The sequence below is a fragment of the Brachyistius frenatus genome, unplaced genomic scaffold (genome assembly GCF_029030835.1).
Source record: "Brachyistius frenatus isolate BFR_SWC_R1_liver_20210118 unplaced genomic scaffold, ASM2903083v1 Contig_92, whole genome shotgun sequence".
Classification (NCBI taxonomy): domain Eukaryota; kingdom Metazoa; phylum Chordata; class Actinopteri; family Embiotocidae; genus Brachyistius; species Brachyistius frenatus.
The window spans coordinates 219,972-235,998 of NW_027210691.1; the positions used below are offsets into that span (position 1 = coordinate 219,972).

Sequence of the window (16,027 nt, forward strand, 5' to 3'; positions counted from 1 at the left end):
CTCAGGAACAGATGGGTTGCCACAGATAAAACTATCCAACAGGAGTCAAGTACCAGTTTTCAGTTTTTCATGCTTAAACGCTGCTCCAAATTATGAATGAGGTACATTCATTTAGTTTGATCCAAAGAGAGTTGTTGTCATGTTTCCCTACATGTGAACTGGATGGTTTTTCTCTCAATGAGAAACATCATGTAAGTATTTTGTTGTATTATTTAGGACAGAATTGGGTCACTGTCTATACCTGCCTGGTTCACAGAAACATAGAAATTCCACCACTGTCCTGATCCTATATATCTATAAAAACAGCCCCTCTATAGTCACCGTTGTGGCCAACAGATGACTGTATTTAATGTTGTGTAATTGCAGATAATTGGGTGCCAGTGAGCAGACACCCCACCCACCTTACCACCCACCACCTCTGACCTGCTGTGAAGTGAAACGTTGCCGGATCGAGTCCTGCGCCCCACCGAGGGGTTGTGCACGTTGTCAAGAGAATACGAGGAAATAACAAGGAACCGCAAACAACAAGGGTGTGTGGAATAACAGGAAAACGTTGGAATACGCTGACTCAAGACGGGAAATGTAAGGAAAAACGAGAAATAAGGACGTAGTGCTTCGCTGCCGCTGCCGCGGTTCCGGAGGATCGTTCACCGGAGATGCTGCATCTCTTTACCCGCTGCTATCCGCTCACAATATGTGCAGTCTCCTCAGCTGCATCCCGGTGTGATTAACGTGTGTCGGGGGGAAGATAATGTGGCAACAGACAAGAGGCAGAAAATGTTGACTGAACGTTCAGTTTAGAAGCTTTTCCCTGAGCACCGAGAGGATTTTTGCGCGCAGCCCTCTTCAGTCGCATCACTGCCGACTTCTGTTAGACGCAAAGGAAAAAAAAAAGACACACTTGATATTTTCCTCACTGTTAAATTATTAAGGAGTATCTGTTCCTCAAGCTCAACATATGCTGGGGTCTTTGTCTTACATCGTCCGTACATGGTTTTAAAGCCAGGCTGGAAGCGGCGGTGACACGGATGAAAGCCGATGGCCAGGCGTCCCAAATATCCTCGGAAGGGGGATGCAGCCTAAAATAACCCCTGTGTCAAATGGTAAGAGCAGATTTGTGACCAGAAATCGGTGCACTTGCTCAGATTTGCAGTGCAGATTTCTGTGGGTTTGTATTTGCCTGTATAGTCTAACCCGGTGGTGATTTATCCCTGCAGCTTTCCGCACATCGCAAGCCGAGAGAGCACTGAATCTGCGACACGTAGGGCTTCTCCTGAGACTGCCCCCCCCTCCTGTCCCCTCACCACCCGGAGCCCGGACACCGGCGACTTTTTAATGGCTTTTGTGTTCAGAAGATGGAGGGTTTTACTGGTGCTGAACGTGCTCGCGGTTGCCGGGTTCATGACTTTCTGGGCCAAGTGCAACACACGCAGCGTCCAAGCCGCCGGTCCGGGGGCTCCGGCTGATGGGAAGAGGCCCCGGGGCAACGGGACGGCGCAGGGGCCCAGCATCAGCCATGAGGTGCTCCTGAAGAGGCTCAGCTCGCTGGAGGACGTGGTGTACAGGCAGTTAAACGGTGAGGAGCCCCGTAACATTTCAGCTGAAATAACATGTCAACCTGATTTCTGTCAAGGAATCTGTAAAAGACAGAAAAGTCAATGCTGTCTGACTTTTCCTTGATTTACTCCAGGGGCTGTCACATGAAAATAGAGTAATGAGTGCAAGGCTTTTAAATTTGCCCTCCAGATTGTCTGTTGTCTTGTAGAGCCAATTGCTGGGTCTTGCACACTCCTCACTTTATTTATTTATTTATTTTTTTTAATAATAATTGGGCATGCTTAATGAGATTGTGCACTCTGCTAGAAAATCTAAATGCACTCAACTGACCTTTAAAGAAAATATCACTACACCTGTGTGGTAACTTCGTAATAGAGATGAACAATGAATTGTTAGTTCAAATCATTTTAATATTGAATGCCAACACAAGTGTCAAACTTGGTTATAAATAAATGACGGGATTAGGAGAGCCTTTCCCTGCAACAATGCCAAGTAAAAACATGTTTTTCTTAATTATTGCCTGTCGGGACAAGGGCTTCTCCCAGAGAGGTATGAGGTCAGAGTCGACTCCAGAACCGGAGCTTTTAGAGATTCAGTGCCTCCAGGGTGCAGGATGTTTGCCACAGAGCTAATCACATTGAAGTACAGACACTTTAATCATTCTGCCACCCACAATACACCCAATCACTCCAAGAGGAATCTTCTTGTCCCCCTAATTTGTAGCAGTGAGAGATTTAATTCTTCAATGGCATCTTGCAGCCGAGATCATTCATCATTAGATAAAGGTGTTTTTTTCACCTTTGATTATGTGAATTACTGACCGAGGACAGAGTAGGAAGTCCTGTAAGCATAATTTACACATTTCTTTAAAAAAAATAATAAATCCTTATTGAAAATATTCTATGAAGTTGCTCCAAAGTTGTTATACTATGAATTCAGCTCAGAAGTTCACCTGCTTTGACAGCCACTGACTACATACTGTAAATTCATGGGACTTTGGAGCTGCGATGGCAACGCAGGCTACCAGCTGTGGGCCACAGACTACCAGCTGTTGGCCACAGACTACCAGCTGTGGGCCACAGACTACCAGCTGTGTACCACAGACTACCAGCTGTTGGCCACAGACTACCAGCTGTGGGCCACAGACTACCAGCTGTTGGCCACAGACTACCAGCTGTGGGCCACAGACTACCAGCTGTGTACCACAGACTACCAGCTGTTGGCCACAGACTACCAGCTGTGGGCCACAGACTAAAAGCTGTGGGCCACAGACTACCAGCTGTGGGCCACAGGCTACCAGCTGTGGGCCACAGACTACCAGCTGTGGGCCACAGACTAAAAGCTGTGGGCCACAGGCTACCAGCTGTGGGCCACAGGCTACCAGCTGTGGTACCTGACATGTAATCTTCTCTTGTTTGCTTCGCTCAGGTCTGTCCAAATCTCTGGGCCTGATCGAAGGCTTCGGGGGTCGAGGAAAAGGCGGCCTCCCTGCCACGCTGTCGCCGGCTGAGGACAACGACGCTAAATACCTGAGGGAAAAGTACGGCTATAATGCCTACCTCAGTGACAGAATCTCTCTGGATCGCACCATACCGGACCATCGGCCGAGCAAGTGAGTCCATGTCAAGTGGTTTTGAGTTATCCAATCTGAGTTTCCCACCCAGAATGACAAGTTAGATGGATGAAATGTAATCTGTGGTCTCGACACTATTACAAAATGCTTTTAAATAATTAAGCAGCGAGGTCTGTTTCCATAAATAGTGTCCTTGTTTTTCTGAATAATGTAGACCTCACTGACTTTTAATTGGAACACGGACTTCGGAAAACAAACAACTGTTCAACACGTGTTGAACTGTTGAAATACAGTGTGCACAGTTAGATGTAAAAGTTTAGGCAAATTATATATTTTGTTGATGTATAAACTGAAAAGTAAATGCAACTGCTGCATGTTAAAAAAACAACCTGTACTCAAATGTTAATGGACCGTTGTTATTGATTTTTATCAACTTGTTTATATGGCACTGTTATTGTGGCATGTCACAACTCAGCACACTCCTCCTTTCATAGACATCACAGCGTGGAAATGTTTGGAAATTTGATCCACTTTCACTTCAAGTTCTGAGATATCTATTGGTTGTCTTGCACACATAAAATCTTTTAATATCTCCCAACAGATGTTCACTGATGTTTACATCAGGAGACTGTGACGGCCATTCAAGCTTCAGCTTGTGTTTCTTTATGTAGTTTATTTGCAGGTCTGCTTTGGTCCTGTTGTACAATTTAGCCTCTTTTATTACACTCTCTCAGATCTGCTGGTATTTAGTAGAAATCACCTTTTCTATCCGTGTCACACGTCACAATATATTCACCCCCATGTTTCACAGATGACAAGGTGTTCTTCAGCAAATGCTGCTCCTTTATTCTCTGAACAAACATTTGGTTATTGTGGCCAACGCATTCAGTTTCATTATATTGCAGTTACAAGAGTCCAAAACAACGTCTGTCTGTCTGTCTGTGGATCTGAACGTTGCTTTGCCTCCTTCAGATGTAGACCTTTGGGACGAAGGTGCAGATAAGATTAATGATTTGTTTGTGCATCAATGCTACACCGTGAAATAGTTCATCATCATTCCTTCGACAGCTGAACCTTCCTGCTGCTCGTTTACAGCCGTATTAAAGTGTCACTTTGCTTTTCTTACCACAGGGGTTATATTTTAAATGTCTTTTCATTTAAAAAATAAAAATAAAAAATCAACAAAATGTGTCCTTTTCCCTGTGCAGTTGTCACGCTAATTTACACAGAGCACTGACATTGCACTTGCATTAGCTGATTGGCATCACTGCTTTATTCATGCTTCACAGTAACTGGATTATTCACAGCTGTGTGGCAATCAGCGGCCTCTTCATATGTAATTATGTTCATGCAGGTGTAAAGCACGGCCATTACGACCTGACACTTCTCACTATGATGGTGCAGCTCCAGAGCTCAGCTCTCAACACCAGACCAACGTTGTCTGGATCCCATATAGTTTTCATAACAATGTTTGCATTTCTTCAGAGAATATTTGCTCTTCCATCAGAATCCTCGTTGCCGTTAAGTGAAAAGCATTTTTTTTTTCGGTGCTGTGAGCTCAACAAATAGGATTTTATTAACCTCTACTGCAAACAGAAACCTCAGAGATAGAAATCTCAACCAAAAACCTGCAAGTAGCAGCGTAGAAGAAAAGTTTTACACGTTGAGAAGTTTGTGTGAAATGTTTGGTTTGGTGGCTCCTTTCATTGCATCACTCTCCTGTCATAGAGCACATAAATCACCTGTAGTGCACCTCACCTGCTCCTTTTAATCCGTATCACTCTCAGCCTCACTCATACTTGATGAAGTTGCACTGTCATGCTAGCTATCGATCTGCAGCCATCGCATGCATCGGCAAACAGGCCCAACAAGCTGTGCTGTGCTGCACGTGTGTGTGTGTGTGTGTGTGTGTGTGTGTGTGTGTGTGTGTGTGTGTGTGTGTGTGTGTGTGTGTGTGTGTGTGTGTGTGTGTGTTGTTTTTTGCGTAGCGGGATCCGAATCCATCGCTCTCACTTGTCACTCGGGAGGTCTTTCATGTTGCCGGGATCAAAGTGGCATGCGAGGCGTGTCTGGGTGTGATGTCTTCAGGCTTAGCAGCAGCATGTCAGCTGAAGTCTGAGGAGTCGACTGTGTTTGACTGAGCGTCTATTTTAACTGCAAAACACGGACGTGGTGTTGAAAACGTGAGCGAGGAGGAGAGAACAGATGTTCAGACTACAATTAGTATGAAGAAGAAACATGGCTGGTCTTTGTAAAGTGAGGAGTTCACCCTGTCATATATGTAATCATCCTCCTTCTGCTATAAACGGGTTACGCCGAGTGCTCCGTCCTCACTGGTCTGAGCTCTTATTGCCATGAGTGCTGTCGCTTCTCTTTCTTGCGACAGTACAAACACACATCCCCGATGTAAGTATGAGCTTTTAAATACGCTCTGCTCAGTGCGGCTCTTTGGTCTTCAAACAGTTCCTTTTCTGCAGCTGTATGTCCTTTTGTTACCAACAAAACTCCCTCAATTCTTTGAATGAAGCGTCTTTGAATGATTTTTTTTTTTTTTGCACATATATACTCCATTATCATGTTTGTAATACTTATAATTATCCATCCGACATCATGCATTTTAATGAAACCACTGGATTTATCAAAGGATTACTTGCGATAAACATTTCCTTTTACACGGGGTGTAAGATTACTGAGAAATGAGGCAAGAATAGGAAGGTGTTTCCACACATGCTAAACTTAGAGACAAAGTCTCACCCCACCGGTTTCCTCTTTGTTAGAGCTGTTAAAAAAAAACCTGTAAAACTAAGCGGTGAAGAAACTAATTTTCGAAAGCAAAAAAAAAGTCCACGTGATTCGAGCTGAAGAAGAAGCAGGACGTGCTTTTGTCTTTTCAGCCCCGTTGAACAAGATGTCAGCTGCTTCGTGGAGGCGCCTCGGTCTTTTACAGCGAAATCCAGAAAGCTTACATTCACGAGGTTTTACTTGACAGATGGTGTGGTGTGTTTGCATGTGTTTCTGCAGATGTAGAAAGGTCAGCTACCAGAGAGACCTCCCCCAGATCTCCCTCATCTTCATCTTCGTCAATGAAGCTCTGTCTGTGATCCTGCGCTCGGTCCACTCAGCTGTCAATCACACTCCGGCTCACCTGCTCAAAGAGATCATCCTGGTGGACGACAACAGCGACGACGGTCAGTGGAGATGAACCATTTTTTCTTTCCCTCCTTAATCCTTAACGGTGGCTTTCCTTTTCATTCTAATCTTAGATATTAAAAGAAATACAGCATTCGCCCGTAAAGGCCAATGAAGAGAAAACGGGGGTGAAAGAAGTTTCGCGGCGGACCTTCTGGTTGGAAACATGTGACAGTAACAAACTAAACATCAAGTACTAATCATTCAGATTCCCAGTCATTATTATCTCCCATTTTCTTTACATCAAATATTCTAAAAGTGACAGTAGAGTTGGAGAAATAAAGGATATTGGTCGGTTAATATATTATGAGGGTATTAATATTTGAATTGTTTTTTGCTCTGTTTTCCTCTGTCAGCATCAGAGATGTGACTTTTCAGATAGATGCACGAGATTTCACTACTTCTGATAGTTTTGATCCTTTTCCTTCAACATCACTTACTGTGATTACTGATTGCACTTCGATATTTTGCTAATTTTCCAAAGGAGATGTGCAGAAGTTAAAAAGACATCGGTTGCCACGACGAGGGAATGAGTGTCTCCTTGACAAAAGCTGCGCCATTGCTTTTGAGGAGTCGTGTTTGCTGAGTTGACTGATGGTGTCAGATCTTTGTGGGGCAGATAGAGGCCGAGTGCACAATCGGATGTCACGGGGGAGGGGGAGGGGGAGGGGGGAGATGTCTCTGTCTTATTTATTGGGCTGCCGAGCCGAGATGAGAGGAGGGAGGGGGGGGGGAGGTAGGGGGAGGGATGCAACCGGGCAAAGTGAAAAAAGAGAGAGGAGGCAGGAGAAAGCCAAACAGGCGTTGGAGAGAAGTGAAGAAGGCTGAAGGGTTTGAAAAAAGGGAAACAGACGAGGGAGCATCAGAGAAGGAAGAGGAGTGGAAGAGAGCAAACCAGGCTATTAGAGAGAGAGGAGAGAGAGAGAGAGAGAGAGAGAGAGAGAGAGAGAGAGAGAGAGAGAGGGAGAGAGAGAGAGAGAGGGAGGGAGGGAGAGAGAGAGAGGGAGAGAGGAGAGAGAGAGGGAGGAGAGAGAGAGAGAGAGAGAGGAGAGAGAGAGAGAGGGAAAGAGAGAGAGAGAGAGAGAGAGAGAGAGAGAGAGAGAGGAGAGAGAGAGAGAGAGAGAGGAGAGAGAGAGGAGAGAGAGAGAGAGGAGGAGAGCGAGAGGAGAGAGAGAGGAGAGAGAGAGAGAGAGGAGGAGAGAGAGGAGGAGAGAGAGAGGAGAGAGAGAGAGAGAGAGAGAGAGAGAGAGGAGAGAGAGAGAGAGAGAGAGAGAGAGAGAGAGAGAGAGAGAGAGAGAGAGGAGAGAGAGAGAGAGAGAGAGAGAGAGAGAGAGAGAGAGAGAGAGAGAGAGAGAGAGAGGAGAGAGAGAGAGAGAGAGAGAGAGAGAGAGAGAGAGGAGAGAGAGAGAGAGAGAGAGAGAGAGAGAGAGAGAGGAGAGAGAGAGAGAGGAGGAGAGAGAGACCAGGCGATGAACATCCGGAAGAGAAAGAAGATAAAATCGAACAGAATGGAAAGCAGAGATGGATAAGAAGGAAACGGGACGAAAGAGAGGAGACAGTCGAGGGCTTAAGGGATAAAGACGGCATTATCTAATTCATGTATTGTCAACAAATCCCACGACAACAGCCCAACCAACAATGTGAGCCGATGCTGTCTGACTGCCCGACCCTGTTCCACTCCCCACCCACATTTTTTTTATTTTTTTATTTTACAGGCAGTAAATCATCTCCTAAAAGAGTTTTAACAAATGGTATTGAAACAGGAAATAGAAAATGTGAATTAGAGCATTTGTTTTGGACTAGTTTTATTCCCGAGTCGTGTTTATTACAACTGTGCTCTTTGTTTTTGTAGTTTTTGCTGTTATTCCTGATCAGAAAAGCGACATTGTTAATTGATCTGATAAAGCAGCGACATCGTTTATTAGAAATCTAACAGCCACACAGATTCAGAGGATTAGGAAAATAAATAAATAAAACAAAAGACTACCGGTAAACTGTCACCCAAACTTGCATCACTCACTATTATGAGAGTTCCTGGTGACATTAAAGGTTCTCACGTATCATACTTGGTGCTTTAGTTTGTGTTTCCAGCTGCAGGACGGCGCAAAGTGAACCGAACGGTCTGGTTTCATGTTCATGAAGGAGGACGTCGAACAGTTTTAGACAACATTAGGAGTTAGAACAAGAAACACAGAGCAAGAGAGCGGGAGAGTGACCTCCACCCCCACCACCCCACCACCACCCCACCACCACCCCCACCCCTCTCTCACTTAACACTGCTGGTTGGCCGACAGCCGGCTATCCATCATAGAGGAGAAGACATTGCAGCGACACAGAGGGCAAGGCATGCAAACAAATAACACTCACCACGAGGCACCGTGGGCTTGTACACACTCCTCTGTGTGTGTGTGTGTGTGTGTGTGTGTGTGTGATGTGCGCCTGCGAGAGAGAAAACACAGCATAAGAAATCAAGTTTGTATTCCAGACTGTGTCAGTAAGACAGAAATAAAAGAGGCAGAGAGAGAAATAAGAAATAGAAGAACACAGAGAGCATGAGGAATGAGGATTTTTGTTGTTGTTGTTGTTGTTGTTTGAGGGAATGTTTGTGACAAAGAGGAAGAAGGTTGTGAGCGTTCGGGTCCGAAGGGAAAAAGGCTGATGAGTTGAAGGAGAGATCAAAGGTGGATCAGCCGTTGCCGCTCAGGAAGCCACGAACTCCCTCCGGTGTTGTTGAGTCTGTTGATCCAAACAGAACCGCAGCGCTGACGTCCAGTGGGTTCGTGTCATCCGTGTATGTGTGCGTACTTTGTGTATCTTTCCTCATATACAACATCGCTCACGGTCTGCCAGTCCTCAGTAACGTGGCCTACGTTATCACAGTGTGATCGAAGACCAGAGATAATTATCTGCTTTTCAGCAATGTAATGTGTGTTAGATGAGAGCTGGATTTATTGTTTCATCTTCTATTTTCTGACATGTAATCAATGAACGAACGCTGTGAAATGAGCCATATTTATTCTTTGGTTAATTTAATGATGCTTTCAATATTTTCTTTTTATAGTATTTAAAAAAAAAATATATAGTTTTGCAAAACAATCTAAACAAATGATTTACTATGAAGCCTGTAGTTTTCATAAATACGATTTTAATTAAACCCACTTTGAAGAACGCATCAGTCACTCACTGATTTCAGTGAACCACGAACCCCAAACATGATTAGTTAAATGGATCGTCTGTTATGAATTATGAATAGTTCTGACTGATAAACAATGACCTTCATCTTTAGGAGGTCAGAGGTCACGGGCTGAACTTACAGAGCTCTCTCTCAGCGTTTCTAACCTGTGCTTTTGTTCGGCGTGTCATCTTTTTGTCACGTGGACTTCAGAGCAGCTGAAAGGACCGCTGGAGGAGTACGTGAACAAGCGCTACCCCGGTCTGGTGAAGATCGTGAGGAACCAGAAGAGAGAGGGGTTGATCCGGGCCAGGATCGAGGGCTGGAAGGCGGCCACCGCCGAGGTGACGGGATTCTTCGACGCCCACGTGGAGTTCACCCCATCGTGGTGAGTAGAGTGGATGAAACGTAGCTGTTGAGTTTTAAAAGAATGACACGAAGCGCTTTACAGATGAAAGGACGAAGAAAAGCTGAAGCGGTACAAAACCAACCGTCACGCTAGTTCACAGCTCAGAAGTTTTGCGATGAGGAGAAGAGAAGGCTGAAGACTGTAAAATCTGGATTTTAAAGACCCGACAAGACAAATAACAAATAGGACAAGTAGATTTATTTGGAACTGTTTAAAAAAAAAAGAAAAAAAAGAAATGAAACCTATCTGGCCGAGATCTCAACTTATAAAACGCTGCTGCCGCATCATCCCGACACCTCCACACATATCCCACATATCGCTTCCCACTGCACACACATAACAAATATTTTTTTCATAAAATAAAATGAACATAAATCAGAGAATGCTTTTATTCATCATCGCTAAATAAAAATGCGCTGTCCGTCTTTTAGTTCGTCCTTGTGAAGTGTGTACATGCGTGTGTGTGTGTGTGTGTGTGTGTGTGTGTGTGTGTACTCCTGTCAGGGCCGAGCCAGTTCTAGCCAGAATAAAAGAGGACCACACGAGGATCCTCTTGCCTTCCATCGACAACATCAAGCACGACACCTTCGAGGTGGAGCGCTACGAGAACTCGGGCCACGGCTACAACTGGGAGCTGTGGTGCATGTACATCAACCCGCCCAAACAGTGGTGGGACGACGGAGACATGTCTGCTCCCATCAGGCAAGCCAACTTCACCTGTATGAGCACACGCTGAAAGGAAGTCGGAACGGAAAGGGAGCAGATATATGTGTGGATTTACACGTACAAACACACAGGCCGACCTTCACCAGATTATTTTACTCCGTTCTTATTTCCCAGTTTTAATGGTGACGAGGTGAAAATAAGAAATAAGCTTCTTACTGAGACTCCCTCAAAGCAATTCTAAAAACTGACCGCCTTCAGTGCTGCAAATACAATTCACATGATTTATTAGCAATATTTGCATCAAATCTGTTTTTCATCAATTTATTTTAAATTCTAAACAAACGGAAGATTGAAACATGCAACACGTCACATTAGCGTGCAGATTCACACGGTGCTCTTCTGCCTAATACATAAAACTATCCAAAACCACTTTCACACAGACGGATCCAAATACAAACAGTTCTAATTCACATTTACATATTTCATCTGGTGTTTTTGCTCACGGCAGGACTCCCGCCATGATCGGCTGCTCCTTCGTGGCTAACCGGGACTACTTCGGAGAGCTCGGCCTCCTGGACTCGGGCATGGATGTCTACGGAGGGGAGAACATCGAGCTGGGCATCAGGGTTTGTGTGTCACCCAGTTTCCTCTCGTTCCTCTTCCCTCTTCACCCCTGTAGGTTTAAGTGGAGCAGTGGCCACCGCAGTGTGGCACCGCTGATAAATGAGGCCCCGTTAAGAGTCCCGGAGGACCGGTCCTGTGCTCACGGCAGGGCAATGGAGATAAATAGGTCACGTAGAGCAGGAAGGTTGGGGAGTTTGTTTCTATACATTTTAAGAGATTGGAGAGTCTGTTGTTGTTCTGCGCCGTTATTTTATCCTGAAAGACGGAAAGCTTTCAGTCGGACCAGATCAACTCTTTCTCACTTTGAATTGCTGAAGAGTTTCACCATGATTTAAGAAATGATTTGATATCAATTATAAATAAAATGACAATGTGAAGGGATTGCTTGTAGTGATATTTATCAGCCTAAAATTAAAACCCAACTCCACACCTAAAGAGCAGTTTTTATCTCTTTGTTTCCCAGCTTTCTCTGCTTCTTTTGCTTGTTCTGCCCCCTAGTGGCCGTAAATATGTCACCGTGAGCATTAAGTTCATGGTCTTGTGACACCTTCTCCCTGCAGGTGTGGCTGTGTGGAGGTAGTATGGAGGTGCTGCCTTGCTCCAGGGTGGCTCACATTGCTCGAATAAAGAAACCCTACCACAGTAACATCGCTTTCCACACGCGGCGTAACGCCCTGCGTGTTGCTGAGGTCTGGATGGACGAGTACAAGTCCAACGTCTACCTGGCCTGGAACATCCCCGTGGAGGTGAGAGAGGCCTACTGACGGGAGAACGGCAGGTTTTATCAGTCCTGTCTTATAATGCAAAGTTTACTGCAGTGGATGCTCAATGGACAGTGGATGTCCATCGGTAGGATGGACGTCTAAGCATTGATTAGTATGGTGTTATATCCGTAGTGCAGGCACACCAGGAAAATGTACATTTGTGTTCAAATAATCTGGATAAATATTTGTGGAAACATCGACTCTGTAAAGCGAACGCTTCCCGTAACGATTCCCGGTTCTCTTGCAGAACCACGGTATTGATTACGGAGACGTGTCTCAGAGGGTCGCGCTGAGGAAGAGTCTGCAGTGTAAGAGCTTCCAGTGGTACCTCGACAACGTTTACCCGGAGATGAGGAGGTACAACAACACGCAGTTCTACGGCGAGGTGAGTCGTCAGCTTGTGCGTCCACGGTTCCGGTGCATTTCCACTACTGGACCAAACCACTGGAAACAGATGAGTCAGACAAAATCCAGAGAGAGTTATAAAAAAAATGAATTAAAAGATCTCAACCCCAGTTAGAAAAGTTAGAAAGCACTCAGAAAGCATATTCATGCACTCTCTCTCTCTACCAGAATTCTTCCTCTGCATCTGGATCCAGATCTTGAATCAAACACTGAAACGCGCCGGTAGCCACGTGTTGTTGTTTATTTTTAAACCCTCTTCAGGAATACTTGGACTTCGTACAAAGATGATTTGTGTGAAGTGAAACCGAGTGTGGTTTTCAAAGACGTTTCTTTTGTTCTTCAGATCCGCAACTCTAAAATAAGCCACCTGTGTATGGACCAGGGCATGAAGGAGAACCACACGGCCACCCTCCACCCCTGCCACGGGTGGGGCCCTCAGGTACGACGTCAACTCCGGATCCCGTCCGCTGATGTGATTTGCAGCCGTGTTTTCTCACGCAGACTCGGCTCAAATCCTCTCAGGACAACAGTCCTGCCGTCAGAATAAAAATGTTTTCCGCGTCGCGCTTTTTGTGCCGAGTCAGCCGGCGTCAGCTGCCGAGCCTCCGGGCCCGCGGGCCTCTCTTTTAAGCTCACAGTGGTAAACAGGCGCTTCGGGGAGAACGTTTTGGCTCCGCTCGTAAAATGCTATAAAAGCAAACAGAGCTAAAAATAATTTGTATTTCTGGTAATGAGAGCAGCATCACTCTCTTTTAAAGGAAATGTCGAGTTGCATTTTTGAAATTGTCAATATGACAACAACAAAATATGCTTCCATTTGTTTCTGTTTTGATTATTGCAGCAGTTTGTCCAAGTTAAAGTTAAAGTATAAAGTATATACCTACCTACTTACCTAAGTTTAATGCAGGTGACTGTGGCTCAGAGTGTGTTGAGAAGCAGCAGCGACCTCTAGGGACCGCAAGTGGGACTTTTTAAGTCCAAAATAGATCTACAACACCTGAGTTGTGTACTGCAGACACATGACAGTAACTCATTCATGTGTACTTACAACATTTCTGGAGAGTTTTTGACACCAGAGTCACTGAGAGAGGAAAAAGTACAACTTCAAGTTTTTAATGTGATGTTAGAAACTTCAGGTGACGTAATTTGGAGCCCATAAATCCTCAGGCTCTACTATCAGCTGTCAAAACCTTATTAGAGCTACAGACCTGTTTCATGTAAATGATGTGAGGAGATTCTTTCTCTCGGTTTTCATACGAGACGAACACAAAATTTATTTGTGCAAAGTCATTTTTGTATTTTAAGTGGGTTGGAGCGTTGCCGAGGCAACACAGTGATTTACACCGATAACACTGATTTACAGGAAACCTACGTTGTAGAGAACAAAGGCATGTTTTGGTTCTCAGCCCCATTTCTGTACAAAGAAAGCAAAAAACAAAAAAAACTCGGCCTGCATTTTGTTCACGTGTGCCGTCTCCGTTTGCACTCAGTTAGGACGTTTCACCAAAGAGGGTCAGCTGTTCCTGGGTCCACTGGGCAGCACCGGGGAGGACACTCGCTGCGTCGTGGACGATCAGATCAGCAGCTTTCCTCAGCTCCTCAACTGTGACAAGGTGACCAACGTGAAGCAGAAAACGTGGCATTTTACTCAGGTAAGAAGTCAGAAACACATCCGGGTTCTTCTCCGAGCGTCCGTCTGTAAGACAAGCAGAAGGTCTCGTGACTTATGACGTGCGAGCGGAACAGGAGGGCTGAAATGAGATTCAACTTTTACCCTCGTAAGGCTATTTTTTTTTAACCAAGATGTACTTGATAAAATAGTTGTACTTAAAGGATTCGGTTGCAGCACCAATTGTCTGTTTATTGTCCAATTACACAAACTATTGAGCCATTTTCCCACAAGACAAATTGCCCCTCTGCCCTAATCTGGACGTTTCTTTTTACTGAAGACGAAAACCCGTCGAGTCTTTTAGTTCCATCTGAGAATCTTTCAAAGCTTTCAGCTGTATTTGCTAAACGCGGCGAACCTTCAGCCACATCGATCCCGTCACAAAAGGCAGCGCCGAGTCCAGCAGACGCTGTTGATTTCTGCAGCGGCTTTAATTCTGCTGGTGTTGCATATTTAGGTCAAGATTTATTTTGTGCCACTATTGACGCAACAGGTTTTTGTATTTATAATTAAAGATTAGAACCCTGTAAAGATGAAATGAGAAAACATCTGTGCACATCAGGCCGTCACCGTCGGTCCATCTGTGAAACCCGTTAAAGCCAGAATCCTGGAACTGCTCCTGCCTTGCAGAACGAATCGATCATAAACCGAGCCACGGGACGCTGTTTGGAGGTGGTGCCGGCTAACGTTTACTTCGGCCACCTGCTGGTCCTGCAGCCCTGCTCGGGGCAGAGGTGGACCATCAAGAACACCATGAAGCAATAGTCTACTGGCCAATTTCACCGGGACCAATTGCACCAGAGGCCGTCGACAAGAGCCGTCACCTGACCTCAGCCTGGCCGGAGGACGGACGAGGACGCCGAGGCTCCTCATCTTCTCCAGAGAGACTTCAGAGGACGTGGCTTTAAAGAAATAGCAGCTGTGGAGACTTCAGCGAGGTTGCTTGGGAACATTTGATGGGTTTTTTTTTTTTTTTTTACAAAGTGGACATTCAAAATGATGCAAGTTTAGCATGAAGACCGTTTCTCTCTATTTCAATTTTACAAACTTTCGATGTGATGTTGCCATAATTCCTGTATGTGCCACTTCTCGAGGATGTTTTTAGGTTTAAGGATAGAGATTTAATCAACCAAAACTATGTTCTGTCTTATGTGGGGGGGGGGGGATAAGGTTTCTATCTTCATCCTCAAAATACTTTCTGTAATATTTCATTCTGTATCATGTCTTTGAAGATGTAAAAGAATAGAATATCTGGAATTACACTTTCTGTAATGTGCACTGATCAGAATGCATTCGTAGTTAAATAGACACGGTCACTTGTTTTTGTTCCCACGTTTTCAGTGTAACATACATGAAAATGAAGAAGTACCGACTTATGACAGGCGTATATTTAACAGAATTAAACATAAAGGCCCAAATAATGATTTTTATGTTGTTCTTTCAGAAGTCTAGGCCCTGTAAATATTTATAACTTGAAGAAAAGACACAAACACGTATTACTTGGTGTGTTGAATCCTATTGTTTCAGTTCAGTTCTTCAATCACCTCAAAATTCACACTGTTAAGAGGGCTACTGGGATAAATCACACGTCACGGACATTTGACTTTTTCGTGGTCATTTTTACTCAAAGCATTCTGTAGCATCAGACGCACACATCTTGTAGCATGGTTGTAAGTACTGTATGCACATGGGTACAAAGTTTGGTTGTGCCGAGTTGATTTACTCTCTTACCTGCCGGGTGCCATAAATACTGCCGACGGCCAAAACTATCGAAGCACTTTCTTTGGACACGGAGACGGAGCTGCAGACGACGAGATGAAGATTGACTCTGGAATTGAAAAGTGCACAAATCTATTAGCCGTGGAAATGCTTCAGGTCTTCGAGGCTGGATTTGTTGCCGTACTGAGATGTAAATGATGTCATGTAATTAAATGAATTCAGTGTTATCGGTTGGATTTTTGCTCCCAAGAATGTCTTCCAATAAACAGCTGGTTTCCTG

The 16,027-nt window shown here is 44.7% G+C and overlaps 1 protein-coding gene across 1 annotated transcript; it reads left to right on the plus strand.

Annotated features, from left to right (window-relative positions):
• Nucleotides 1-885: 885 nt before the first annotated feature.
• Nucleotides 886-16,027, plus strand: galnt17 (polypeptide N-acetylgalactosaminyltransferase 17). The gene is made up of 12 exons (XM_069710519.1): nucleotides 886-1,103; nucleotides 1,218-1,576; nucleotides 2,986-3,169; nucleotides 6,152-6,318; nucleotides 9,705-9,879; nucleotides 10,405-10,602; nucleotides 11,075-11,192; nucleotides 11,751-11,936; nucleotides 12,202-12,339; nucleotides 12,703-12,798; nucleotides 13,850-14,011; nucleotides 14,659-16,027. The coding sequence occupies exons 2-12, from the start codon at nucleotides 1,336-1,338 to the stop codon at nucleotides 14,791-14,793; spliced, it is 1,800 nt and encodes a 599-aa protein (XP_069566620.1). The 5' UTR covers nucleotides 886-1,103; nucleotides 1,218-1,335; the 3' UTR covers nucleotides 14,794-16,027.

Excerpts from the sequence above, each read along its gene's own strand:
- galnt17 (XM_069710519.1), top strand. The coding sequence starts at position 1,336 with ATGGCTTTTGTGTTCAGAAGATGGAGGGTTTTACTGGTGCTGAACGTG. Across the intron at positions 9,880-10,404 it reads GTGGAGTTCACCCCATCGTG|GGCCGAGCCAGTTCTAGCCA; the intron begins GTGAGTAGAGTG and ends TACTCCTGTCAG. Across the intron at positions 14,012-14,658 it reads AAACGTGGCATTTTACTCAG|AACGAATCGATCATAAACCG; the intron begins GTAAGAAGTCAG and ends CCTGCCTTGCAG.